Raw genomic sequence first — 27,957 nt, 5'->3', positions numbered from 1 at the left:
TTTTAATTTTATTCAATATAATTTTATTTATTGATTTAATTACTTACTTACTTACTTACTTACTTACTTACTTACTTATTTATTTATTTATTTATTTATTTATTTATTTATTTATTTATTTATTTATTTATTTATAATGGTCATATTTAGAATATTTCAGGAAATTGAAACAATATTTTATGAATAATTTATTTTAATAAGATTTTATTGATACATAACCGACAAATAGATGGATTTTCATAGTGGAGGAATCAAGTAAGAGATTTAATCTTTTCATTTCTTTCTTTGGAATTATTCTGCATGATCTGTTATGTGCAAAAATACTTCTTCAAGAGTAGCATGAGAGAGACCCCATTCTTTGATTTAATTTTTGAAATTTAATTCTTCTTAGCTTAATGTTTGAATATCTGTGCATTCAATAATTTAAAAGAATTGCTTTAATTCATTAATGTGGCGATGAGAGACTCCTACTATAATACTTGCACCTTCTGAAGTTATACTATTAGAAGAAGGAAGAAGTTTTTTAATTTGAGCTCTTGCTATTTCTATTTAAAGGGGGTCTGATGAATTTAGAATAAGACACAACCTATAAGAATCTCCATGAGAATTTTTAAGATAAAGAGGAGTTCCTATAGCTTTTAAGCGTCCATCAGATACAACTATAATTCTATCACTCAATATATCAGCTTCTTCCATTGCATGAGTTGTTAAAATTACACTTCTATTGACTCTCATTTCTTTAATCATATTCCACACTTCTCTTCTTGTTTTAGGATCCATACCAGTAGTTGGCTCATCCAAGAATATAATTTTGGGATCACCTTTATTCAAAATCAAATAAATACATTTTTTTAATTTAATTTATATTTTTACCTATGGCAGCAATAGCCAGGGAAACTCTTCTCTTTTATCCACCACTAAATGTTCCTACACGATAATGCTTTTTATCACTCATTCTTACTTCTGCCATTCTTTTATCTATTTCTTAATTTATATATTTCGAGGGTACATTTTTAATCTTGCAGTACATTTCAAGATGTTCATAAGCTGTTAATTCATCCCATAAAATATCAAATTAAGGGCAAACACCCATCATTTAACGGATTTAACCCATATTAGTTCTGATATCATAACCTCTAATTATAGCAGTTCCTTATGTAGGAGCTAATAAACCTGTCAACACACCTATAAGTGTACTTTTACCAGCACCATTATGTCCAAGTAATGAAACTAACTCATTTTCTCTAATTTCAAAAAATATATCAGAAATAGCTGTCTTATCATGCTTTGATTTAATGCCGAATGGATATTTATAATATGTTTTGCTAATTCCTTAAATTCTTATTCCATCTACAAAAGCATCTTCTAATTAATTCTTTAAAACTACTTCTCTTTCATTTTTCACTGATTCATTTAAATTAATTCCTGTACTTTCTTAATTATTTTCTTCAACTAATTTTCATTTTGATAAAAAAAATGTAAATTCTTTTTATGATTTCTTTATTTTTACATTTATTGAGACTTGCACTGACTTTTCTTCTAATTTTTTACTTTCTTCTTAAACACTTCCAATAATCGTTACCTAAGAAAAACAATGGACTTTCTTATGTTCCTCTATTCTATATATTATTGTTTTATTTAAGTTTATAAATATAAAAAGTTAAAATTTTACGCTAGAAACTACGTGATCGCAATACCAACCAAGGATGAAGAAAAGAATAGCAGTTATGTTTAAGTAAACGAATGAAGTAATGCATGATGGAGTGTGATACTCTTTAGGAGGATAAGGGAATTTTCCACTGAAATTTTCAAATATATCTTCATAATTGAAACCTGGGCCTTATACCCAACGTCCTGCTGCTATTTCATAGTGCTTATTTGTGCGTTGTGCTACATCGTGGAAAAGCTTAGAGTAATGGAAGGCGGGGTAGAGACTAAATATCTTGAGAAGGATTTCAACAAACAAATCTGGATCATCTTGATAGAGATAAAAAATGAAAGCTGGAGTAGACATAAACATTTCCATAACAACTGAGAATAATAAAAATGCATAAGCTACAGTGTATCCTAATTTAACATCACTACAAATGGTGGTGATGAAAAAACCTATTGACATCTATGATAAACCAAAAGAGAATAAGATGGTAAAAGTAATTATAACAGGAGATCTAGTGAAAAAATCGAATTCAAATAAAACTCCACTAAGGACCATAATTGCTTCTAAAACTGCTAAAGTGATTATAGTATATAAAACCCAGCTTGTTATGTAACTGAAATGCGTTAATCCCATAGTAGTTAAGCCTTATCTCAGTCTTTTTTCTTTTTCACGAAGAATTTCATTAATAAGCAGAATAAAAGTCACCATGATTGGCACAAACAGATAAAAAGCACCATTACCTGCAAATACATCATAGCCTTGGGTGAATCTTGTAGGTATTTTAGGATAGTCTTGTGCTACTACTTGCATACGCTCTCTATTAAAATCCATTTTGAGTCTTTGCTCGTCACGTGATTTGCTTTCATCATAAACCTTTGAGAATTCGTCAATTGTATTTTAAGCAACTATTTCTATCAAAGCATTGTCTAACGATACTTTTAATGATTTCACTAAATCATCTTTTCCAACACTTGCTTTTGGATCAGCTAAATAAGGAGTTTTATAGTTAAGAGTACCGTTATACATAATTGTATATACCATAGTCTTTATATTTTTAAAACGCTCTACATCATATCCTGATACATGCAAGTACTGAGAATAGTCACTATCTTATAAATTGATATTGCATGGAATGTCTAAATTATATCCGAACTGTTTTAGTGGATAGCTTGTTGTGCAAAAAACAACTCCGATTTGAGTACGATTTAAATGCTTACGGATATATTTTTGATATTAAGAAGGGTCTCCCTATGATAGTAGCTTTACATCTTTGCCAAATTCAAGTTTATTTCTTTAGGCCACATATTCCATAGCTTATTCTACCCATAATTACTTTTCTCCGATGATATGATATCCTACTGTAATACAACCACGCTTATTTCCTTTGATTTCTAAGTCTGTTGGATCCAGAGAATCAAGATATTCTGGAGATAAGCAACGAGGGATCAAAGATTATTCATAAATATCTGGTTCGATAATTAAAAATTATATCAATCTATCAGCTATTTACTGCCACATAATCAGCATGAGACATACAATTACAGGAGTTAAAAAGTTAAATAGGAAAACTAATTTATGGCGCTGGTTGATCAAAAAATTCTTTTTTAATAGAAGACCAATATGCATTAAAAGCATCATGCATTAAACTCTATATGGCTTTTCTACGAGATTTTCAGTATAGTATTAGGGGCTTGTTAATGTATTCTATGGACTTGAAGAGTTATTTGTATGACTTCTACCTTAATGAATATCGTCGTTTAAGTAATTATTTTAGTTACTTTATGAATTGATACTAGATTTTCCAGCGTTTGTAGCGTCATCATGGCCCTAATTATTTAGGGATTTGAATAGTTCATCTTTATGTTCTTCATCAGAATTATTCATGTTCATGAGTTCTGCTGAATATTTACCATTTTTTCGCTTTTCAGCTTCATAAGATTACTTGTCTATGTCGCGCGCGAGCTCTTGCTACATAAATTTTGTTGGGCTTTTACTTTTTGTTAAATAAGATATATTTCCTAGTTTAAAAAAATTAATAATTTTTTTAATTATATAGATAAGGACCTGACCAAAAACTATTTGACTAAATCTATCTATGTATCTATGTATCTATCTATTTATTTAGAAGATTGTTTAATTAAATTATTGAATATTGTTTTTGCTTTCTTATTCTACCCATAAATAGTTTATTTACATCCACTTTTTAATAATTAATTTTTCTTTATTTAGAGGTTAAAATACCAATCCTAACTAAACATTTATTTAGATTCACAAATAAAAACACAAACAAACAAGCAAACAAAGTTGATTAATAAATAGTGAAAATACGATTGCGCAACTCAAATCAAAACTTTTATAAAAGTATCTTTTTTTATCCCATTATTGATGAAAAAAAAGTACAAGTACTAAAATAAATGATAAGGAAAATAAAAATGACATTTACTATTTTTAATAATATTATAAAAGAAAAATTATAATTAAATGATCAAAAGTACAAAAAAAAATAAAAAAAAACATGTTATCTCTCACACTGTTTTGAATGTATGTCTAAAGCTAAAATTAGAAAAAAAATAAGTAAAAAAAAATTAAATTTAATCAAATTTGCATGAAATAAATTTTTAGATATTAAATAAACACAAATCTAAAATTTAGATAATTTTATTTGCCATCAAAAATTTGCTATTACCTATCAAAACAATTATCAAAAGTGTTTAATAAGTTTACTAATAAAATTAACTTATAATAAATATAAAGCAATTTTTAATTCACTTATTATTTTTTCTAGTCTGTTTTTATCCTTTCTTATAAAAGGCTTTCTTTAAACTTTTATAGAATGATAAAAAATATTCTGAAGTCTGTTGATAAAAAATGCAGCAAAAAGCTAATAAAAATTAGTAAGTACACTCACTTAAAAGAAAAACTAAATTTGACTTGTTTGAAATTTGTAAACACGACTATAAATTTTATTTCAACCTTAATTAATTAAAATCTATATTTTTGACTAAGCAAGCAAATAAAAATTGAGAATTTTTACTCCAATCTTACTAAAGTAAAAATCTTAGCATTTTTAAAAATTTTTTTCATTTTTTTATCCTAAATACAATAAACATGTTATTTAATTTTCAAATTGCAACTTTTTGTATTAATAAATCTTTTAAATGAGAAGAATATCATATCTTTTTAGGTGTAAAATGCTTATTTGCTCTGATTCACCTAAATTTCTTCAAGCATTCTCAGAAATTATTAAAAAGTCAAAGATTACTCTTGGCTAAAAGAAAATTTATTGTTTATGGATGATATACAGTAAGATTAAATTATCCAAAATAAAATTAGTGTGTAATATTGACATTGTGAAATCGAGTATCTTAATTAGATTAATTTACACAATTTAAAAGGCGATACTAAATGTGATGATAATTAAATAATTAATTTATTCGTTTAAAATTCAAATTTTACTTAAAATCTATTTGATATGATTTACAATTAATTAGAAATACAAACAAATAAGCAAACAAGCAAACAAACAAACAAAAAAACTTTTACAAAAAGTAAATGCGATAAATTAATTATTTTATAACTAAAATTAAAATTGTTTTATTTAAATATTTTTTATTTTAACTAATTTTTTCAATTAGCCATTAATTATAATCAATAAAATATGAAGCCCTTTGGTTATTTATTTTATTTTTTTGAATAAATATTTGTTTGACTCTACCAATATTTTATTTACAGAGTAATAATATAATCATATTTTTTTTATTATATATTTACAAAATTTGTATTTGTGTTTGCTTTGATATTCATCTAAATTTATTTGATAGCCATTTAAACAATTAAACTAGAGTAGAAATACTAATTATTCCTACCATAATTATAAAAATAACTTTATTTAAATGATGAAGTGATCCACAATTGTGATTTAAATAAATCCAATCTCCACAATATGTCACTAAAATGGCAAGCTAGCTAAAACCCACCATCATTGAGAAAAATTTAACTAATCCTGCCTTCTTATAATAAGCTCCTAAAATATTTAATCCACAAAATATTACAGACACTCCTAATGTGCAAAATGTTGCAAATGACCAATCCCACAACTTTTAGCACTCTTCTTCGAAGCTTTGATCATAACCTGGAAATGTGGTGTACAAATCAAAGAAAAATGCTTGTATTCCTTCAATAATTAATATAGTAAAGCAATTTATTTTTATTTTATCGAATTCTATCTATGTGCTTTACTCACTAGAAGCTCTATTACTCATAAATTACTTTTATGCTGATAAAATTTCTATTCTTTTTTGAAGAGTTTGAACTTGACAATTTTTTAATAATTAGTTTAAAGAATACACGATAGAAGATTAATATTTATTATATAGCAAAATCAACTAATTTTAATTTAAATTAGTTCATTTATTTATTTAGTATATTTTTGTTTATTCATCTAATTACTTTTTAGCAAAATCGAGTATTTATTTTTATTAATTATTTTACAAATTCAAAAAATCATTTTTAGGAGCTCTATTTTAATCTTAAATCTAGATTAAATATCTAAAAAAGAAGTGATAAATCTTAATTATCTATAAATTTTATATATTCTAATATCAACCTTTTTTTGATTGCTTTTATGAAATAAATATTTTTCCTTTATTACTTCAAACAAATTTTTATTAAAAAAATTAACATTTTAAATTATTCTTATAATAAGCAAAACATTTTGCTTAATTACTAAAAAAATTATATAAAAAAAATAAAGTTAATCAAGTTTAAATAAATTCAATTTAATTTTAATAAAATATATTTGTTGATTCCCATTAATAAATAAAGATTTTTCATATCCTAATAAATATATTCATGCAAACAAATTTATTCTTAAAAAAAATAATTTTTAATCATCCTTTTGCTAAATTCCTAATAATTTAAGAATAAAAAATCCTTAAATTCTATGAATATAACTTATATTTTTTAACAAGTCATTAAAAAAAATTAATTAATATGGCGATTAAAAATTATTTAATAATTTATTTTTTAGTACAAAAATATTTTTATAATTTGATTAAATTTTTTAGTTATTTTAATAAGAATTGAAACTATTTTTGAAGTTTAATTTTATTAATTTCTTTGTTTAGTGTGTAAAAGCAATTTATTCTATAAATGTAATCTAACTAAGTCAACTTCTATGTAATTTGTTAATAAAAACTTTTTTTTATTACAAAATTATTGATTGATTGGTTGATAGATAATAAATGTAAAATGCAATAATAATAGTCTTTATTGATTTTTTAGATTTATAAAGCAAATTTTCTCCACAATCTTTTTCATTCCAAATTATCTATTTTTTTGTAAAACTAAATTTTTCAACTTAAAAAAATCACATAATTATTTAAGGGGATAATTTTTGGTTTTATTGTACTAAAAAATAAAAATAGCAAAGATTATCTTGCGAAATGAATTAGAAATTGCAAACAGAGCTGGCTTCCTCATCCGTTCCTCTTCATTAAGATCAAATTTAATAAAAAAGCTAAGTTACAAGTTAATTTATTAGAAAAAAACGCAAGCTATAATCAGCACAATAGTTTAAATCATAAAGTAAAATAAATTTTGAATAGGTTAACAATATTTCTAGCTCTAGTAAAAAGTTATTATCAAGCAAAGAAAGTAAAGAAAGCATATTAAATTTTCAATAAGGATATTTTGAAAGAGCTGAAACTCCTTCAGAAGGTTTGTTTGAGGATAATAAACTTGTTCAGCAGGTATTTGTTCGTAGTTCTTTAACATTAAATAATAGCAGTAATTTAAGCCCTGTAAAATAACAAATATGTTAAAAAAGTACCAATGAAAACTCTTTCATGAATATACAATAGCAAATTGAACCTATTTAAATCAAAATAAACAAATAAAATTCGAAAGGATCTAGCTTCTCCACTTTAGATGGAAAGAAAGCTACTGAAATAGTGAATTAATCAATATAAAATTCTTTAAAAGTTGAAATAAAAATTTAGAATATAAAAGGAGATGATGATGATAATAATAATAATTAAAGTTTATCTAATAAACCTAAAAATGTAATTGAAATATATAAAATGTCTAATTCAAAAGAAAAGGGATAACAACAAAATAACTATGTTTAAGATGATATTTAATAATTTTAGACAATTCAAAAAATTAAAAACTAAGGATTTAATGTGATTAGTAATTTATTAGATTAATAGAAATCAAATGCTAGATCAAATAGATACTCTTATAGTTAAGATTTATCTGGTTAAGTGTAAGGGAGATCAAATTAAAACTCTTTAGAATGCAAAAATTTTAAATTAGCTGATAATTCCTAAAAAATAATAGGCGAAGATAATCTAAAGTAAAGCAAGCACACACTTAAAGAGGAAGAATAGTAATAATAAATTAATATTTAATATAATAGCTAAAGAAGAGATATTTCAAATAATTATAGAGAATACCTAAAAAATAAGCTTCAATACAGCTACCCTCCTTAAATTTAGCAATAGATGGAGTATTAAGAAGAAGATCACTAACGTATACTGAAGGGTGGAATAATTGTAGGAAAGTAAGTTTAAAGAACTCGTAAAAATACATCGTATGGAAAAGGCATTTCTGTTTTTGAGAATTTGCTTTAAAGAAAACAATTATAAATAAATTAGTCTCAAAATGCACAAGAATAAAAGAAATTAGTTAATAAATAGAATTAGGTTAACTTTACCCAAAGTTTCTACTAGAATTTAATTAAATAATCTAAAAGACTAAATAACTTAATTAACTAGCAAGAATAGGATTGGAATAGAAAGTAAAAATATATAAATTTGCATACAAAAAGCAATCAAGAATCTTTAACATCAACTAAATAATATAATAACTTAGAAGCAAATTTATAACAATAACTTAGTAGTTCTAAGGAGAAATTTTAAACAAATGCTTATCCTTAATCTTAATAGTTATGTCAAAATTATAGTTTTAAAAATGATTAAGAATGTAAGGAGAACATTAATTGCTCATTAGTAAACGTAGAATAAGATATTTTAGGAGAAACACATAGAAGCACATAAGATGTTAATGAAATATTCAATAATTAATTAATAATCAATCAAGCATAATAAAGTAGTACTCTTGAAATACAAAGCTAAAAAGCAAAAATGTAAAATATTGAAAGACCTTATAGTTAATCTTTAAATCGTTCTAAAAAATAAAAAAATGCTTTTGATGAAAACAATTAGATATCATATGAATAGTAATACTTATACAACTTTAAAAAGAAGTAAAATCTTTACATAAACCCAGAATCGAATTAAAGCTAGCAAGAAATCAATGATTCTGTAAACTCTGTTTCAAGTAGTTTTACCGATAAGGTTATCAAACACTTTAGATTTTCGAATACTATGAAAAATAGTGAAGTAAAAAATCTAACCTCTTTACAGCAGCAAAACAATGTTCAATAAGATTGTTAAGTGAATAATTTTTTAGTAATCTAAGATCAAAAGGATGCAGAAAGCTCTAATGATTAAATTATTGAACATAAAATAGTTAATGAAAACTCATTTCTTAAAAAAGATAGCAAACAGAGCTTAAATAAATGCTCCTTCACATCAAAGACTTCTAATCTATTTGACAAAAACAATTTTAAAAAATATAAATTACAAAATAACGAATCAAGTAATAATAACAGCTTCCAGAGGATTCCTAATAAGAAAATAATAAGTCAAAGAGGATCATTAAGTATACCTTACTCCAATAGAACCGGAGAAACACTGCCACATTAATTTTATCATATTTAAAATATCTAAGATAAGAGAAGATCACTGTGCATAGAATCTTAGAGGATTATTAATACATCAAAGAATAACAAAAGTTCCTATTCAATATCGCCTGATAAAAAAATTTAATTAACATCTAATAAAAAAATATAAAACTACGTATCTGAATTAGTTAACAAATACAGTCATTAATATAAAATGGATGAAGAGTGTGGTCCCTGGGCTGATGATGACGAAGACGATATAAACGATGTGGCAGCTGTATCTTGAAATCTTATTAATCTATTTAAAGTTAAACAATTTTATATTATAACAAATACATTATTCCTTTTTAATCATTCATTTTGAGTTTTAAATTTTCAGCAATAAATAAATATATAAATAAATAAATGACTAATTAAAATTATTGAAATTTACAAAGCAAATTAATTAATTAATTAATAAAGAAGATATAATTTATAGTAAAATTAAGTTATGATTAATATATATACATAAATAAATACATACTCCACAATTATAAATAAAATTCATATTTATTTTTAATTGCCTATGAAATTATTTTTTATTTTTTTTCAATTGCTCTTTAAATTTAGATTTTGATTAACTTAATTAATGCTGTTAGAAGATCTGCTGTTGTTCCTTAATGAGTCATATTTTTCTTAGAGGGTTCTGCTTTTTTAATCGTATATACTTTGATTAGTGTTAAAATTATTAGTTCTTGATTGTGACTCTTAAAAGTTGGGGATACTTTATTATGTCTTTTAATGCTGAGATTTTATAGAAACTTAGGAATTTCTAAGTGATTTACTTGTACCAGAATCAGCTGCTTTAATTAAATTACCTTCTTTGTCATACTGATCAACAAATTACATACCATCTTCATTGTCACTTTCAGTTTCAGGTTCAATCAAATCTGCAATATTTATTCTTCTATCTATAAATTCCTCTTCTGGAAGAATTTCATAAAATATACGCTTTCTATCTTCTAAGTCCATTCCATATAAGTTTTCAGCCTTAACAAATTCTTCAGAAGTGGTATTGACACCATCAAGCACTCTTAATCCAGGTAGTCTATAAAGCACCTTTTAGAATACAAAAAATAAAATTAAATCTAGCTATGATAACTTTTTTTCGATTAATCTTAAAAATTTACTTAATATCTGTAAAATCTTTTATTTTAAATTCTATTAAAACACAAATCTAAATCAGAAAGGAATGTCAAGTTTTATAAATAATAAAGTTCTCTAACTCTGTGAATCAAATTATCAGAAAGTCTCAACTCTCTTAGCTAAACTAAATCAACCAAACCTTTTAATCTTATTAAAATAAATAAAATTTAAAATTAATTTAATTATGTCAAACAATATTATTTTTGTATAAAAAGCTTTATTTTTTTTAAATAATCAACATTTATAATTATATTTATTTTCCATTTATTTGTAATTTTTCACAAATTAAAATTAATTTTTTTTGGTTTATTGCTATTTAATTGCTTACAATCATCCTTAAAATATATTATTTAATTTAAAAAATCTACTTACTTAGATATTTTGTTGGAAGACAGGTTTAATTTTCTTAATTTTACTAATTAATTCAAACCAGTTAAATGAACAATTTGATTTCCCATTAAGTCAAGTTCTACAATATTTAAATGATCGAGATTTTCAATAATATTGATTCTGTTATAAGCCAATTTTAAAATCTATAAATCTTTATTGGAAGATAGGCCTTCTATCTTTTCAATTTAATTATTAGATAAATCTAATTTTTTGAGGAATTTATGCTCAGATAAATCCTTGATTTCATTTATTTAATTATGACTAGATATTACTTCCTCTAGGTTATATGGAATTTCTCTATTTTAAATAATTATGTTTTTTAAAATTATAAAATAAATATATTCAGTATTCTGTTTAATTTATAAAAAAGCATTTTATTATTTATATTGATTAATAAAAAAAATAATAATCAATCTTTTAGTAAGACTATTTTTATATTATCAATCAACTCTATTTATGAAACAGTCAATTTTATTTAGCTTTTTAAAATCTTAAAGTTTACTAAAGCAACCATATTCTAAATGCTAATTTTATTTATAAATGAAATCTTTACTTAAAATCTAAGAGCTTTGTCAAATTATTATGCGAAATATTTAGATAAGTGATATATTTCAATTATGATAAAGGCTTAAGAGTGATCAAGTTATTAAATGATACATCAATATATTGCAAATGTTTAAAATCTTCAATTCCCTAAAATTTTAAATAATTATTGTTAATTGAGGACTGTTTTTAAAGATTATAAAATTCTCAAAAATAAAATAAAGAGCAAAATTACTCCTATGCTATATAAATCTTTGTTGCTAGCATTAAATGATAAAAATGCATAATGTGATCCTTGGGCTGTCTTTCCTAATGTACCAAGAGAAGATTTTATAATTTCTTCTGTCATAACATTTCTACTCAATTCTTTTAATTTTCTATTTTCCATAAACTTCTTTTCATCTTCTCCCCAACTAGTTAAAGAAAGCTAGTAATATCTTTCCTTATAAAATGAGTCCTTTGCTATTTCCGACATAAATAAGTGTTTGCTTTTTGATATAATGCTAATTAAGTTGCTTTCGTTAAAAATAATTAAATTAAATTAATTAATATTTGATTTTTGTTTTTTAAGATTATTCGATTATTTTACATAAAATAAATTACTCAAATCAATAGTAGATTACAAATAAACATTTCCAAAAATTTTAAATTTATAAATAGTAAATTTTAATATTATAAATATTTATAAAACAAATCCAATTGATTAATTTGTTATCCTCAAATAGAATAATAAAATGTTAATTAAGATGAATTTGAAACATTTTCTTATGAAGAAAAACAATAAAAATAGTGTAGAAATTCTTAAATAAATAATTATTAAAGTTAAAATTGTTTCAACAGCTATTATATTGTTTATATTTTAAATTAACCTTATTAAATTTTAATTTGCTATAAACAAAATAAATATTTTTTGGCAGTTCTTCATTAACTACTTGATGAATATTTTTAAAAAAATTATTTTTTGTTAAGATTTATTTCTGAATACTCGCAAAATATCTAAGCTTAGGATCTTAGTTGATATTTCTAAAAGGAAAAAAAATGATCGTCAGTAAATGAGAAGGAAAGTATGGTTAGTAAGCCAAAAACACATCTTTTTAATTATTTTTATAATAAAAAGATAGATAGATAAAATATAAAATCCCATAAGTTGTGGATCAAAATTTTAACATTCATCAAATAAATAAAAAAATAACAAAAAACTGCAAAATAAATAAATATATATTATTATTAATTTATTAAATCATTCAATAATTTTTAGATAAGGAATAGCTCTAAAAGGTAGCACGAAGCTGAAAATTATCAATGAACCCTTATTTAGCCTAGTATTAAGAACTTGAAATTATAGGTCGAGGCAACTTTGGTAAATAAAAATTTGTTTATTAGATTTAGGATAAACCAAGCTTTTAAAAACTAGCTATTACGTTTATCATTTTAGCTTGATAGATTAGAATCCATATTTAAATATTTATTATATAGGTTCTGCGACATTAGTTAAAGAAATAGCTACATAGATTCTATTTATTGCTAAAAAAATTATTTTGGCTGGACTCAAAGAAAGGGAATAGGAATCAGCGAAATAAGAAGTAAAGCCGCTTTAAAAACTCTTTATTTATATATTGATTATTCTTGTTATAATTTAGGCAGAACTTTTAAAAAGCTTGAAGCATCCAAATATAGTAGCATATAAAGATTCCTTTATGATAGATGGTACTCTTATTATTATCATGGAGTATTGTGAAGGTAAAAAAAATATTTAAACTCTAAATTAATTTATGAATTTAACAATAAAGCTTTCAAATAAATACAAAATAAAAATATTTTTTTATTAATAAATAAATAACTAATTAAAAGAGGGTGATATTGCTTTTCACATTAAGCGCAAAAAAAATAAATAGGAGTATTTTAGCGAGAGAGTAATTCTCAACTGGTTTTTGCAAATAGCTTTCGCTCTCATATACATCCATGATAAAAAAATATTACATAGAGATATTAAAACTTCCAATATATTTGTGACATCAAACGGAACTGTTAAAATTGGAGATTTCGGTATATCAAGAGTACTTGAGCACACACAAGATTAAGCCTAAACTGTAGTTGGAACACCGTAAATATAATTCATAGATAAAAATGAAATTTATTTTTATATTAATTAATAGATACTATATGAGGTAGAAAGATTCACAATTTCAATTTTATAACAGCATAAATGAAAAAAAGAAATAGAACCATTAAAATATTAATGATTAAGATATGTTTATGCCTTTAAAATGCATCAGTACTAAACCTAAAATAATAAATAACTCTTATTGCATTATAAATATGAACAAAAAATTTTTATTTTTTAAAGATAATGAAAATAGATTACTTTAATTTAATTAATTTTTATCAAATAAAGCCCTGAAGTTTGTGAAAGCAAGCCCTATACTCAAAAATCTGATGTGTGGGCTCTAGGCTGTGTCGTATACGAGCTATGCACTTTAAAGGTATTTACTAATTAATTATTTCTAAAAATAGGCTAAGTAACAATTTATATTTTATATATAGCATGCCTTTAACTCAAACAATCTTTTAGGATTAGTATACAAGATTGTGAAAGAGTAAGTTGAAGATATTCCTGAAATATATTCAAATGAATTAAAAAATTTAGTAAAGTAAAATTGTTAATTTTTATTGAAAAGATGATGATAAAATCTATTAAAACCTTACAAAGTATAAACATTTATTTTATTTATTTATTAAAAGGTAAATGTTTATTAAAGATGATGCATTAAGACCTAATTTGCGCTAAGTTTTAGCAAGTCCCTTTTTAACTAAAACTATGGAAGAATTTGTGGAAAATTAGGGATAAAACATATATTAATCTGAAATTCCAATTCGTAAAACTAATACTCATATGTAAATGCAATAGCAATAGCAATATGATGATGGATTAGGTGAAACTGTAAAATCTCAGCAAGCTAATGGTACATAATTTACAATAGGTCAAACTATAAATTCAATGTAGCAAACACAACAATAGCGCTATGATTAAACTTTAGGAGACACTGTTTAATCTGTCAACATTCAAGGTGGAAATTTAACTGCTAAGTAAATGTTGTAAATCAAAAAGCAATAAGAGAGCGATAAAAAGGCATAAGAGCTGACATAGGCTATAAGAGAAAATGCATCATTAGTAAATATTGCTAAATAGCGTAAACTAGAATAGCTAAATCATTAAAACGCAAGAGAAAAGTAAAACATGGCTTAAACTATGTAATAATATTACAGTCAGTAACAATAGCCATAATAACAATACTATTCTTCAACCTAAAAATTCTATCCTCAATAAGGATAGTAAGTACCTATGAATAACTAAAATATGAATATGCTCACTTAGCAAATGGAAATGCTCAGCGTTTCTTAAAACACAAACTAATTTTATAACTAGCCTTTTGATCATTCCTATCAAGTAAATCTAATCATTTATTTATTTATTTTTTTTTAGTTTTTATAAAAAGTATTTACTTTTAAAATATTTAAAAAATAGCCTCAGTAAATGTATAACATGCCTATAAATATGAGCCAATAGCAATAATAGAACGAATACAATTATAACTAATACAATAACCCTTACAATTAATAATAAGCTATGAATTAGTACTAATAACACAATGATCAGACCATAAAAACTGATATTTAAAATGGTAACAAATTCAATGCAACTAATAATGGGTTAGATGCATATCAAGATGATTTCGAAGAGTATAATAGTGACTAAGAAGATGAAAAAAATAATACCTTCTCATTAACTGCTACATAAAACCGTCTTACTCTAAGAGCTACAGAATCTCAAAGAGAAGACGTCGTCAACATTTATAAAGATAATCTTAAATTTAAAAACAATGATTTGGAATGTAAAATTTTTCTATCTAAATAATATTTTTCTATACAATTAAAATTAACTTACACAAAAATAAATAGCTATTCATGAATAGTCGGGAGAATATATACCTCAAACACCCCAGAAACAAGGAAAAGGAGATGTACCTTATTAAGAAAACAAATCTTTCAACAGTAAAGTAGATAATCTAAGAAAAGAATGCATAAATTTATTAACAGAAGAACAATTTAATAAAGTTTATAATTTCATCAAATCTCGCGATTACATGAGTAACTAGGTAAGAATCTTTACTTTCGAAATGTCATGTTTTAATTTTTTTGTTTGTTTTAAAATAGGACTATTAAGAGTTAAATAAATTAGTTGGAAGAGATATAAAATCTAAATGCCAAAGGGTAGAAGAGTTAGTTTACTTAGAAAGCATTAGTCATTGAATAAAATCTGATAATTATAAATAAAAGAGTTAAATTTTTTATATTTTTCAGATAAATTAATTTACTATTAAAAATACGAATAATAACATAAATACTCTAACCTAATATATATGAATGGATGTATGTATGTATCTACGTACCTAACTTACTAACTGAATATTCCTATTTTAATTATAAGTCAGTATAAATATTATTAAGTTAATAATAACTATTCTTTTTTTATGTAGCTTGTCTGAAAATCTTTTTTCATATATAAATATATAAGGTATATAAACCTATTTTTCTTTTATAAATACTGAACATATGTTTGTTTGCTTAGCTTTATACTTTTTTCTGCTTAACTATAGCAGCATATTTTATTTGAAAGGAATTATTGGTAATAAGCTAATTCTTTTAACTTTATGGCTCTGATGTCAGAAGATTGATAGAAAAATTAGAATAAATTTGAAGTTTTCCAATTGATTAAAAAAATATAAGAAGAAAGTAGGACTATCAATTAATAATTATTAAAATTAACTAAAAATTAAATAAATTTATAAAAAACAAAATATAATTAATTGAAATGAGTGCTTAAACATTTTAGAAATTATAAAAGTCTAACCCACTTCAAAGCATGAAGAAATGTGGCTTAGTGTAAGAGGAAGAAGGCAATAACTTTTAAAAGAATTTCTTTAGCCTAAAGAAGTAATCAAACTAATGTAAAGAGTAATAATGCTTAAAAGATAGACTCAAAGTTTGTACAGGTGAGCTTAAAGATGAAATTGAAAAATTCGATGATTTATGCAGCACTGGTATGATTAGTTCAGCCTACTGCGAAGAATGCGAAAAAATTATGGAATACTACCAAAGTTGATCAATAAATTTCATGCTCACCGCTCGCAGTTAATGACATATATATATAGTCTATAAAAATTCTAAGCACAAATAAATTCTCTAATTTTAAACAATGTAAATTTTAAATAAAATGAGGTTGTTAGCTACCTTTCATTTTATTCGAAACACTAAAATTATAACAAAAATGGCAACAAGAAAGGCATAAACAAACACTAAATGAAATAAGCTTAGCCTGAAAAGCTTTGAATTAATAATGCATAACTATAAAATAGAATAATTAATTGCCAATCTTAACTATTAACTTGCAAAATTTTAAGGGCGATTTTTGCTTTTAAATTAATAAACTAGTTATCAAAAAAACCTTATTCAATTTAATCCCATAAGATTCTAACATTTATAATAAATGCTTGTGCTTTTAATGAATTCTTAATCAAATAATAAATAAATAAATACCTTTTAATAGCGATATTTATATTGTGTATTTTGTATATAAATTTTCTAATTACTTGATGCTCTTCTTCTACTGACCACATAAAATTATTGAAATAAATTTAATGAACAATATATATGTTAATCATTGATTAAATATAATCAAGTGAAAAATTTATATTACCATTCTTTCTTTCATACCAATATAAATTTCATCTAGCCTTGCAAATTAAGCCATTAATTTTTTAAAAATATCATGCAACATATTAAAGTACAAAACTAATTTCTTTCTTTTAAATTTTATATTAGATAAAAGCAAACCACTTTTAAAATTAAAATAAAATTTATTGGTTAAATTAAGATGATTTATTTATATTTTCTTAGTAATTTTAATAAATCTTTTTTGTTGAATAATAATATTATTATTAATTTATCCTTTGCCAATATTTTAATTTTAATTGATTAATTTATTGCTGTTTTTAGCTTAAAAGATCATAAGTTAAAAAAAGATAATAAAAAATACTTAAATATTTTTTATAATTAATATTTTTTTATTTTGTGATGATTTTTTTTGGTTTTAAGAAAGATACCAACCACAGATAGATACATTAAATTTATTGAAAGAAAAAAATAAATTCAAATAATCTTCTCTTTTTCAAAATATTAAAAACCTAGCTAGATTATCAATGACATCAAAAATATTTACTGATAAATTATAATAAACTTCAAATTTATATTTTAAGATTATTGATACACAAAATAGATTTTTATTAATACAATATTAAAAAAATAATACTTTATCAAATTATTAATAGTAAAAGAATTCACTGATATTATCCAAGTAAAATCATTTTCATTAATTTATACTTTTGATTTATTTGCTACAAACAAAAAGAATTTTTACATTAAAGATATTTTTACAGTAATACTAATAATTAGCTTGAATAATTTATTTATTTCTTAATTTGTAAATTGAGGTTATTTTTTTTTTTAAGGTATCACACAATTTTTCAGAAATATTAAACTTATTATTTTCCAAATTGATAAAATTTGGTTCTCTCATTTGATACCAAAATTCAAAATAAAAATATTATTTATTTTTTTTGGAGTTTTTTTTGAGATTAATTTTTACTGTATCTTTAAAGTATTTGCCAAGATTTATTTATTGCTTTTTCTAAACTGAAGTATTCAGTAAAAAAAAAAATTAAGGAGTGTTTTTTTTTGTATTTGTATAAAAAATACTTAACTTATTTTAGAAGTATAGCTTACATAATTTGTATTGGCTGGAAGAACAAAAATTTTAAATTAATTCTTTATGTTTTAAATGATTGCAAAAAATATTAAAATCTTAAAATTTGTTAATTAAAACAAAGAATGCAAATGCAGAATATAAAGATAATATCACTCTAAAACGAGTAGTTAGATGAAAGGTAAAGTTACACTTAAGTTAGCCTAAAATAAATATAGTTGTAGTAAAACTCAATAAATAATTTTTCTCCTAAAAGCATAAATACCAAGTAAAACGGTAACTAATCTAAGAATAATACTCCCATAAACAGCAAGTATAAATTAGATTCTTTTTCTAACATTTGCAATTAGCAGTAACAATCTATTCAAAACAAAACAATATCTAATGGCAACTCTTAATAAAATACTCCCTCGGTCCGTAATGAAAAAATTGGTAATTACAGAAAGCCTTCATAACTCTCTATAAATTCTTAAGATAAAACAACTTTGTAAGGAATTACTCCTTCAGCTAAGCAAATTAAGGAGTATATTGACAAGAATTCAATTACTGGATTGCTTGGAGTTAGAAAACTAAAAAAATAAATGATAGACTCAAAAACTTTATCATAATTTTCTAGAATATAGAAGAATTTAGACAGTAAAGATCAAACTTAATAGGTATTTGACTAAATTTAGAAGAAAAAATAAATGTTGATGCAAAAAACTCAATAAAGTAGCACTTCAAATAACTAATTTAATACTAATTTTACTAATGGTGATGACTCTATGTATGATACTAACACCAAGAAATATGAATATCTCTTAGATGTAGAAGTTCATAAAGCAGATATATTTTAAAAATGGGTGCCATAGCAGCATTTGCAACAGCTATAAAAATAAAAAAGCCTTAATCCAGCAGTATTTTAATTAAATTTATCTTCTCTTAAGCGATAGTAAAACAACACTTAGACTGTGGCAAGTTAATAAACTATAAATAATACATCTTCATCCTAAAACCTTTCATCTAAAAGGAAAATCAAATACTTTAAAGAGAATGTAGATAAAAGAAAAAGAAAGGAAATGAAAAAAGAAAATGAATCTCTACTTAATAAAGAATTGCGTAGGTTTGGAAAATTTGTAGAATTTTCTAAAGTTGGACCTGCAAGAAATATTACATGTCTTTAAACACGTATTGATTATCTATTCAATAAAATTCCTTCTGAATCAGGATCAGCAAAGCAGCCTTTGTAAATATATTCATAAGGAACTCCTATAGGTTCTGATATAACTAAATGGAAACTTACTCGTCCTTAATCTTCAAACAGCTTTTTCGTTTCTTAGGTTGTGTAAAAGAAATCTGTGGAAAGAGCATCCAAAATAGTTTAAAAATTAGATGTTTAAATAGAAAATGACACAAGAGAGCAAAAAGAAAGAAATAATTACAACATACGCTCTAATTTAGATTCTGTTGTTAAAAATATTAGATCCATTAATTTAAATTAATAAAATGCTTCTCTTAATAAAACGAACATTTCAATTAGTTAATATTCTACAGTTAATACACCTAAATTAACTCTAGATTTTTAATCTCCCAGAGGATATTCTCCGTCAATTTCATTAGTTTCACCTTAAAGTACTATCAATAATAATAAAGATTTTTAAAGTCCCACTGGTGTATTTTTAAGACCTAATTCTAGTGTTGGTTTCGCAAGAGATTTATAAAAAGATTCAATAAAAGAATAATTTAATACACATTCTTAGATAATAAATAATGATCAAAATAACAAATAGTTGAATCAAAATTCTATTCAAAATAAATACTATTCATTACAGCAAACTCCCATAAAATACAATAAAGAAGACAGGCATAAAAAATCTAACTTCACATCTGTAAATTAAATTTAAAGGCATTTATTTATTTTTTTAATTTAATTTTTTTAATTAGATCGGGTTAGAAGAATAAATACTAGAATAAGCTAATGAATAGGAATAGTTTAGCCCTCCTAGAGGCAGTGTGTCAAACAGAGAAAGCAGAAGCCCTATCAAAATGAATAAAAATCTTTACTCTAAATCTTATAACAACATAGAAATAACAAATTAAAGATTTACATAATAAGAACTAAGGAGTAAGATAAATTCTTTTTATGAAAAAAATAAAACTTCAAATAAACATTCTAAGAAACCTTCTTCAATTAGCAGTTAGGTTGCTCTTTCTCTTTATTAGTAAGTTTAGGGTAATAAAAAAAATCAAAAAATTGATATAAACTAACAATTAGATAGACAAGCAATTAATAAAGCTTTGAAAGAACTCGATTAGGCAGAATATGACAATGACAAACTTATTTTTGATCCTAATTGCGAAAGAATTAAAAGAAAGAGAAGACTTAAATAAAAACTAAGAAAACTACTAATAAAATGCGCTAAAATGAATATTAAAGCAAAAGATGTATGAACATAATTTGCTCATATTTTTCTATTATAATTTTTTTATTAAAATAAATATAGATAAATACAGTTTCTATATTTAGCACAATTCCATATGAAAATAAAGGATCATTTGCATTTATAGAGGCTGTCAAAAAGGGATAAAATCAATAAGTTATATAACAGCTTGAAAAGAATATTTATTATGTCTCTGACTTTGACTAGGTAATTTAACTGATCTTATATTAACTCTCTCTTAAAAATATTTATAAATAGTTTCATATGACAGCTCTTCACCATGCTTGCAAAAAAGGAAATCTATTCCTTGCAAAATATTTAATATCCAAAGGTGCAGAAATAGATGCCTAAGATTCTATGAAAAGAACTCCACTCTATTATGCTCTCATTACAGAAAACAAATAGCTGGTTAAAGTAAAATAACATGAAGTTTTTTTTAAAATTTAAATATTTTTAATAAAATAGGAATTATTGCAATTAAAGTGCTCTCCATGGAGTGGAGATTAATTTTCATTTTTAAAACAGAATTTGCCATAAGAAATCTTAAATATACTTTCATTTGTTAAGAATTTGGATATAATATGCAAGTTATAATTCAACCTTTAAGAGAGAGAAAAAATATGGAAAAAAGAAATTGAAATCTTGAAGCTAATGTGAATAAAATTTTACAATAATCAGTGTATATTATTTTAAAAACCAATTTTAGAAGAAAAAATAAATATAGGTTAATAAATTAGTAAGTAAAAAAGAAAATAAATAATAAATAATTTGAAATAATATTAATAATTTAATTATTAAAATATTAGCTATATTATTTCATCTTAAAAAGTAATAAATTATAAATATTTAATATATGTGTATTAATGATTAGAAATGTTTAAATTTTGTATATTAATATTTGAAAATGATAACAAATAAATGAAATAAATTTGTTTTTATTTTAATAATAACAAAATTTAATTATAAAAATTATATTTTAAAGTAAAATAATTAATTTAGTTATTTATTCCTATTAAGAAAAAACTCATTAGTTAATCAGATAAGAACTAAGTCGCTTATAACTCTACAAAAACTTTAAAAGATATAAAGAGACCAATAAGTTTTAAGTATGCCAATAAGACTGTCAAATAAGATAATAAATTTCTAACTCATGAAATAATTGAAAACTATAGAGAATCTTGCAATGAATAGTTTTAAAATGTTTCATATTAATTATTTTGTCTTAAACAATATTTAAATAAATAAATAAATTATAAACTTATGCTATTAAATTCTTCTAGAAATATTTTATTATTATCTTTATGTGATTATTTATGAACTCAATTTAATTATAAAAATTAAAATCAGCCAATGGTAATTAAAATATAGTCTTATTGATTTTTGTATTAATAGTATTTGGTAAATAAGAAGGAAGGGATAAATAGAGTAGATTGAATTATGTACATTTAATTATAAATTAATATTAAATTGTATGTAATATTTTCTAGATTTATTCTATTAATTTATGATCGAAGATATTTTTTAATTTAAATTAATTATTATATTAAAAGTTATTTAGAAGAAATTCATCATAAAAATAGCTGATTGAAAAATAGCATTTCGAAATAATGAATACTAAAAGCTTTGAAGAAGTCAATAACTATAACTGCACAGAGTAGCAATTATAGCAAATTGCAGAATTTTAGAAAAAAATAGAAAAATAAATAAATTAGACTCACCCAAACATAAGCTAAGAACTCAAGGAGCTCTACTCCAGTGTTGATACAGCTATACGCTTTATGAATGCTAGAGAATTTAGCGAATAAAAAAGTTTTGAAATGTGGGAAAAGTGGATTAAATGGCACTAAGAATATCGTCCTGATTTAATTAGCGATAAAGAATCCACAATATAAAAATAATTATCAACTGGTAAACTTTTTTGGCATAAATTTGATAACGAAAGAAGACCATGTCTTTACTATAGAATGAAATACCATGTACCAAAGTTAGCATCTGTAGAAGAAAGTGTCCGATTTTTCCTATTCATGCTAGAATAAGGCATTAAAGAAGGTATTAAATTAGGTTCTGAAGGAACAATTTGCGTTATTTATGATAGACGTGGATACACTAAAAAATAGTATGATGAAAATGCTATGAAAACTATGAGAGCTCTTGTTCCTATCTTGCAAGATTACTACCCTGAGAGATTGTCAATGTTTTATGTTTTAGGAGCTAATTGGTAATTGATTTACAAAATTTATTTAACATAAAGTATTATTATTCTCTGGTTATACTATATTTATTATATTAAGTATTTGTTGATTATTTTATTATTACTATTTATATAGAATTTAGGTAATTATATTTTATTTTTTATTCAAAATAAATAGGTTTTATAGAGCTGCTTTTAAAGTAGTGGCTACATTTATGAGTGAAAAGACAAGTAAAAAAGTAAAAGTGTTGGGAGAAGATAGTGAATTACTTTAATTTTTCAACAAATAAAATTTGATTAAAGAATATGGAGGAGACTCTGATCCTCTCTAAAATACAGGTGCTAATCTTAAATTATCTAATGGATCTTATACTCCCTAGCTTGGTGGAGATAGAGGAAATATTGATGATATGAATGATGAAGATGATGAAGAAGATGAAGCTGCCCTAAAGGAACTTCAAAAGAAGATGTTTTAAGATGCAGGTATTAAACTTAACTGAAGATATCTTAAGAATAAAAAATATATAATAGTTAAAATAAAATAATAATTTATTAAAATGATTCATCGTTTCAAAATAATTAGTTGAATTTATTTATAATATATAACAGATGCTATTAAAATAAATAATAGATTTATTTAATTTATCAATTAATAAAGCTAAAATATTAATTAAAAGATATATTTTATTTTTTTTAAATTTCATATAAATAAAATAAATTTAATTGTTTGTTGATAATAACTCTAATGAAAATAGGTCTGTCTTCTTAACTTAAAAAGAATTTAGTTGCAAACATTTTATTTTTATTTTCGAAAAATGAAATCTTAAAAATTTATTTGTTATTTATTATTGATGAGATTTAATTAATATTGTAACAAATAATAATCTCAATAAGCAATTTATTTTAATTTGATAGATAAAATATATTTTAAATAAATAAATATAATTGTTATTTATTTTTACATAGTTTTAGATAAAATAAATATGAATTTTAAATAAATGGATTGATTATTTGCTTTTATTAAAATAAAATAAGCATTTTAATTTAAAATTTGGCTCATTTTTCAACTTTAATATTGTGTCTTCAAAAATAGTTCTATTTAAAAATAGAAGCCCATTGAATTTAAAATAATAAATAAAGTTGATCAAAAATTTTATTTAATCTAAATAATAAATGAGATTGTTTTTATTTTATTTGATGATAATTTGCTATTCAAACTCTAAGCCTATTAATCTTACTTAAGAGGATTCTTAAAATGTTAAAAGTACTTTTTAAATTCCAATTAATTTAATCATCGATTATTATTTTAGATAGTTTTGTATATTTGAATAATCTCTCAAAGACAGATGGATGCGCTTATTAGTTGATAAAGGATATTTCTTCAGATTGCAAACAACTTTCTGAGGATTAAAAAAGTAGAGTAAAATAAATTTAAAATATTTTTTTTATTAATGACTAATTTGATAAATTATAGTTATCATTAAAGCTAACGAATTGTTTGCTAATCCGCTCTAGTAAAAGACAAATTGTTTGTTCAGATGATGTGTAGTTTGAAATTTGTTCTTAGGAATTAAATGGGGATTCATGGTAAGTTAATTTTATTGCTTTGTTAAGTTATTATTTTAGAATAATAAATAAATAGGAATACATATTCTAGCTTTTACATGCATATAGACAACATTTGCTTTTACTACCAAGCACTGAATTGGTAGAAAGAAACTTAATAATTGATATCTAATTTGCTTGATAATTCTGATAAAGCAAATTTACTTATGTAAAATAAAATTATTGATCAGGAATTTCTAATTACTTTTAAAATAAGATTAGAAGCTTTGAATAATTCTCTATAAATGAAGAATATACAGAACCAAATTCACTAACAAATGTAAAACCAATTTTAGTTATAAGAAGAGGCAAACAGATCTATTTAGGTATTAATAGATTAAAATGTATCATTTACTGAAATTTAATTATTAAATAAGGAAAATAATACAAACCTTGAAAAGTTAAAAAAGTCAATTAGCACATCATTCGAATAGATAGTAAATCAAATTTTAATTCAATCAGATAAAGTTAGTAAGGTACTAAGTGATCTCTTTGAAGGACTGAATGAAATTAAAATAGCATAACAATGGATAACAAACAACTTTTTTGATTTATCAACTTTTCTTTTTTATTTTGGTTTCTCTTTTTTATTGATGCTTTTAACTTCCTTTAAAAAGCTATGCTAATGTCGAACAAGTTCACTTTTATGTAAATATTTGATAGATTAATAAATATCTAATAAATAAATTATTCAAATTAGTGCTTTGGATATGTTTTATTATTGAAAGATTGTTTTTAAGGAATGATATTTTTTTCATAAACTCATCTTACTTTCAAACAACATTTAGGTAATTTGTTTACTTTATAATTTTTTTTCATTAAATTTAAATTATATAGATTCATTTTATGCATGTTACAGCTATTCATATTATCAATAACATATAAATCATACTAAGACTTTAGTAGACTTAATTACCAATAGATTTAAGAAATTTAAACTAAATTAAATATGCTTAATTCTGATAAAATAAAATACAAAATAAAATCATGCCTACTGAGCTTAACAAAAGACATGAAGAAGTACCAATAACAGATTTCTAATCCTTAAAAAAAGTTAGAATTTTAAGACGAAAATAGAAGTTTCTCTGATTTTCCAAAATGAATTTAATTACTCTACAAAGAATTTATTCATTTTTTAAAATGAATTTATTTATTTTTACTAATAAATTTAATAATTTATTGAACTAGTTTATTGGTTTTTTAGAATGAATTTATGTTTATTAACTGAATTAATTCACTGGCTTTTTTTAATTTAATTGAATTTAAAATGAAATTGATTTTGTATTTATTAAATAATAAAATAATCTTATTTATTTTTATAAAATTGTAGATTTGTATTAAAAAATATTTCATTAAAATTAAAATTTACACTTTTTTACTTTGCAAATTTACAAATTTAAAATAAATTTTTATAAATTGAATTACTGATTTTAATTGGATAATTTAGATTTAACTAATTTTAGGATTTAAATGTTATTTAGTTATTTTAAATTACATTTGACAAATTTTATATTTCTTACATATTTTAGCAATTTATTATAAGGAATTTATTTATTTGTTGTCTGTTTGGTTAGGTTTTTAATTTTTTCAAAGAGAAGCTTGCATTGAGAAGTAAGCATTTTTCGATTATTATGTTGCATTTAATATAAACTTCTTAACATCTACTATTTAAGCAGGTTCTAATCTTGGAACTTTATGACCATGTGAATGAGAAATAATCATTGGATTTTTATAAAAAGTAATCATTAATAATGGTCTATCATATAGAATTTAATCTTAAGGGCTTATGAAGTGCAAAGTAGGGATATCAAGTTAAGGCTTTCCCACTGGAAGGTGGAAGAAGGGAGCATTTATAATAATGAAAAACTTTGGCAGAGAGCTGATATTTATTTTTCCAATATGGTAAAACTGTAAAAGAGAGTTCACCATTCCACCTCCCTAAGAGAATCCCATCAAACCATCATAAGGACCTTCCTTTTCAATATGGTCTACAATGTATTACAGGTCTCTAATAAGCTAATTTTCATAGTCGCTAGAGCTCCAGGAAGCCCAACTATAAACACACTCATCTTTCTCAAGTATCTTTTTCAAACCTGGATCATCAAATTCATCTGAATTTATTTCATATTTTCCATTAATGTAGTCAAATTCAACAAAATCTTTAAAATAGCTGCGCCATTGACGAGTTTAATACATCATGATTTTCTAATTAGTTGAAAATCCATGCAGACAAAGAATTCTTAACTTATTTTTGGCATGTTCCATTTTATATATTATTTTTATCTATATTTTGCTTTATTGACTTTTACTAATATTTTTTTTGAGCTTGCTTAAATTAGAATGACACTATCTATTTTTAAATAGAAATGGTAAATCTGTATTTATTTATTTGCTTTTTCACAACCTAATATAAATAAATAAATAAAATGGTCTTTTTGATAGTTAAATAACTTCTATTATTTTTTTAATTTATAATTTTATTATTCAAATGAATATAATGGATTAGATTTAAAGAAAGGTCATGAGATAATGAACAAATAAATATGCTTTTACATGAAATTTAATATAAGATTATTTTTAATTAATATTTCGAATTACTGCATGATTTGCGTCATAGATTGAAGTCTTCTTGCGTAATAGGACTGTACGAAGTTTTTGCTTTAATTAATAATGATTTTATACCTAAAGTTTACTCAAAATTTAAGTAATAAATTAAATTTTTAAAGTTATTAAATAATAACCCTTTATTCTCACATTCTATTTAATCAGAAATTTATCTTTCATTAATATTCTAAATTTAAATTTATTTATGAAATTTCCTCAATAAATTTTGGAAAAAAGGATTATTAAATATAATCTTTATTTTTGTAAATCAAAATATAAAATATTGACAAAACCTATAGATTCTGAACTATTCAAATTTATATTCTTTAGATTTTAAGTAATATTACAAATATCTATTTAGAGATTCCAAGTTTTAAATTTTAACTGAGCATAAAAATTATAAAATATATAACTTCAATGATATTAAGATAAATTTTAAAAATTATTTTTTTTTATATTTAATCTAAAAGCTAATCATAATTATTTAAACATTAAAACAATAAAATAGTTTATTTTTATTTTATCAATTGATAAAAATACTATACCTCTACTCAGTAAATAATAACGAATAAATATTTTTAAAATAAATTGACTTTATAATAATATTAAAAAAAGAAATTTATTTATTTTTATAAATTTTTTTTAAATAGAAAATTTAAATATTAAAAATTATTAATTTAATTTAAAATTCTATCTCAAATTTTTATTAATTTATTTATTTAGTTTTACTAATTCTATTTATATTTATACTAGTTTTATTGTTTTTTTTGGATATTACTTATTTTTTAGTAG

General features: G+C 22.9%; 11 protein-coding genes across 11 annotated transcripts; 9 read left to right on the top strand and 2 right to left on the bottom strand. All coding sequences in view use genetic code 6, as the record gives it.

Annotated features, from left to right (window-relative positions):
* Positions 1–273: 273 nt before the first annotated feature.
* TTHERM_00188440 (transporter family ABC domain protein) lies at positions 274–3,631 on the bottom strand (the record flags this gene model as incomplete). Its single annotated transcript, XM_001016520.2, has 4 exons — positions 274–821; positions 874–1,452; positions 1,511–1,619; positions 1,673–3,631. The coding sequence occupies 4 exons, from the start codon at positions 3,629–3,631 to the stop codon at positions 274–276; spliced, it is 3,195 nt and encodes a 1,064-aa protein (XP_001016520.2).
* An 894-nt stretch (positions 3,632–4,525) lies between these two features.
* TTHERM_00188430 (hypothetical protein) lies at positions 4,526–4,681 on the top strand (the record flags this gene model as incomplete). The annotated part of the gene is made up of 1 exon (XM_001016519.1): positions 4,526–4,681. The coding sequence occupies one exon, from the start codon at positions 4,526–4,528 to the stop codon at positions 4,679–4,681; it is 156 nt and encodes a 51-aa protein (XP_001016519.1).
* A 930-nt stretch (positions 4,682–5,611) lies between these two features.
* Positions 5,612–5,782, top strand: TTHERM_00188420 (hypothetical protein; the record flags this gene model as incomplete). Its single annotated transcript, XM_001016518.1, has 1 exon — positions 5,612–5,782. One exon carries the CDS (start codon positions 5,612–5,614, stop codon positions 5,780–5,782), a length of 171 nt encoding a protein of 56 aa, XP_001016518.1.
* A 1,319-nt stretch (positions 5,783–7,101) lies between these two features.
* TTHERM_00188410 (endo-1,4-beta-xylanase xylA, putative) lies at positions 7,102–9,690 on the top strand (the record flags this gene model as incomplete). The annotated part of the gene is made up of 1 exon (XM_001016517.1): positions 7,102–9,690. One exon carries the CDS (start codon positions 7,102–7,104, stop codon positions 9,688–9,690), a length of 2,589 nt encoding a protein of 862 aa, XP_001016517.1.
* Positions 9,691–9,992: 302 nt separating this feature from the next.
* On the bottom strand, positions 9,993–11,997 carry TTHERM_00188400 (LRR and guanylate kinase domain protein; the record flags this gene model as incomplete). Its single annotated transcript, XM_001016516.3, has 5 exons — positions 9,993–10,502; positions 10,574–10,736; positions 10,962–11,276; positions 11,533–11,672; positions 11,758–11,997. The coding sequence occupies 5 exons, from the start codon at positions 11,995–11,997 to the stop codon at positions 9,993–9,995; spliced, it is 1,368 nt and encodes a 455-aa protein (XP_001016516.2).
* An 827-nt stretch (positions 11,998–12,824) lies between these two features.
* Positions 12,825–15,833, top strand: TTHERM_00188390 (plant dual-specificity MAP kinase kinase family domain protein; the record flags this gene model as incomplete). Its single annotated transcript, XM_001016515.3, has 11 exons — positions 12,825–12,882; positions 12,999–13,105; positions 13,163–13,262; positions 13,374–13,626; positions 13,679–13,690; positions 13,918–14,005; positions 14,067–14,173; positions 14,265–14,970; positions 15,049–15,415; positions 15,483–15,679; positions 15,738–15,833. 11 exons carry the CDS (start codon positions 12,825–12,827, stop codon positions 15,831–15,833), a joined length of 2,091 nt encoding a protein of 696 aa, XP_001016515.2.
* Positions 15,834–16,302: 469 nt separating this feature from the next.
* On the top strand, positions 16,303–16,686 carry TTHERM_00188380 (hypothetical protein; the record flags this gene model as incomplete). Its single annotated transcript, XM_001016514.4, has 1 exon — positions 16,303–16,686. Exon 1 carries the CDS (start codon positions 16,396–16,398, stop codon positions 16,684–16,686), a length of 291 nt encoding a protein of 96 aa, XP_001016514.3. The 5' UTR covers positions 16,303–16,395.
* Positions 16,687–18,440: 1,754 nt separating this feature from the next.
* TTHERM_00188370 (CRAL/TRIO domain protein) lies at positions 18,441–21,422 on the top strand (the record flags this gene model as incomplete). Its single annotated transcript, XM_001016513.3, has 5 exons — positions 18,441–20,213; positions 20,269–20,769; positions 20,829–20,972; positions 21,024–21,179; positions 21,231–21,422. Exons 1-5 carry the CDS (start codon positions 18,471–18,473, stop codon positions 21,420–21,422), a joined length of 2,736 nt encoding a protein of 911 aa, XP_001016513.3. The 5' UTR covers positions 18,441–18,470.
* Positions 21,423–22,372: 950 nt separating this feature from the next.
* Positions 22,373–23,456, top strand: TTHERM_000188369 (divergent CRAL/TRIO domain protein; the record flags this gene model as incomplete). Its single annotated transcript, XM_012797744.1, has 2 exons — positions 22,373–22,983; positions 23,135–23,456. 2 exons carry the CDS (start codon positions 22,373–22,375, stop codon positions 23,454–23,456), a joined length of 933 nt encoding a protein of 310 aa, XP_012653198.1.
* A 673-nt stretch (positions 23,457–24,129) lies between these two features.
* TTHERM_00188369 (transmembrane protein, putative) lies at positions 24,130–25,663 on the top strand (the record flags this gene model as incomplete). Its single annotated transcript, XM_001470759.2, has 8 exons — positions 24,130–24,220; positions 24,267–24,376; positions 24,431–24,543; positions 24,599–24,730; positions 24,779–24,887; positions 24,939–25,209; positions 25,262–25,349; positions 25,399–25,663. 8 exons carry the CDS (start codon positions 24,130–24,132, stop codon positions 25,661–25,663), a joined length of 1,179 nt encoding a protein of 392 aa, XP_001470809.1.
* A 605-nt stretch (positions 25,664–26,268) lies between these two features.
* Positions 26,269–26,676, top strand: TTHERM_000188352 (hypothetical protein; the record flags this gene model as incomplete). The annotated part of the gene is made up of 1 exon (XM_012797743.1): positions 26,269–26,676. The coding sequence occupies one exon, from the start codon at positions 26,269–26,271 to the stop codon at positions 26,674–26,676; it is 408 nt and encodes a 135-aa protein (XP_012653197.1).
* Between the last annotated feature and the right edge of the window lie 1,281 nt (positions 26,677–27,957).

This window comes from Tetrahymena thermophila, assembly GCF_000189635.1.
Source record: "Tetrahymena thermophila SB210 genomic scaffold scf_8254638, whole genome shotgun sequence".
NCBI lineage: Eukaryota > Ciliophora > Oligohymenophorea > Hymenostomatida > Tetrahymenidae > Tetrahymena > Tetrahymena thermophila.
The sequence above is the reverse complement of the archived record's forward strand: the minus strand, read 5'-3'. Positions and strand labels throughout refer to the sequence as shown.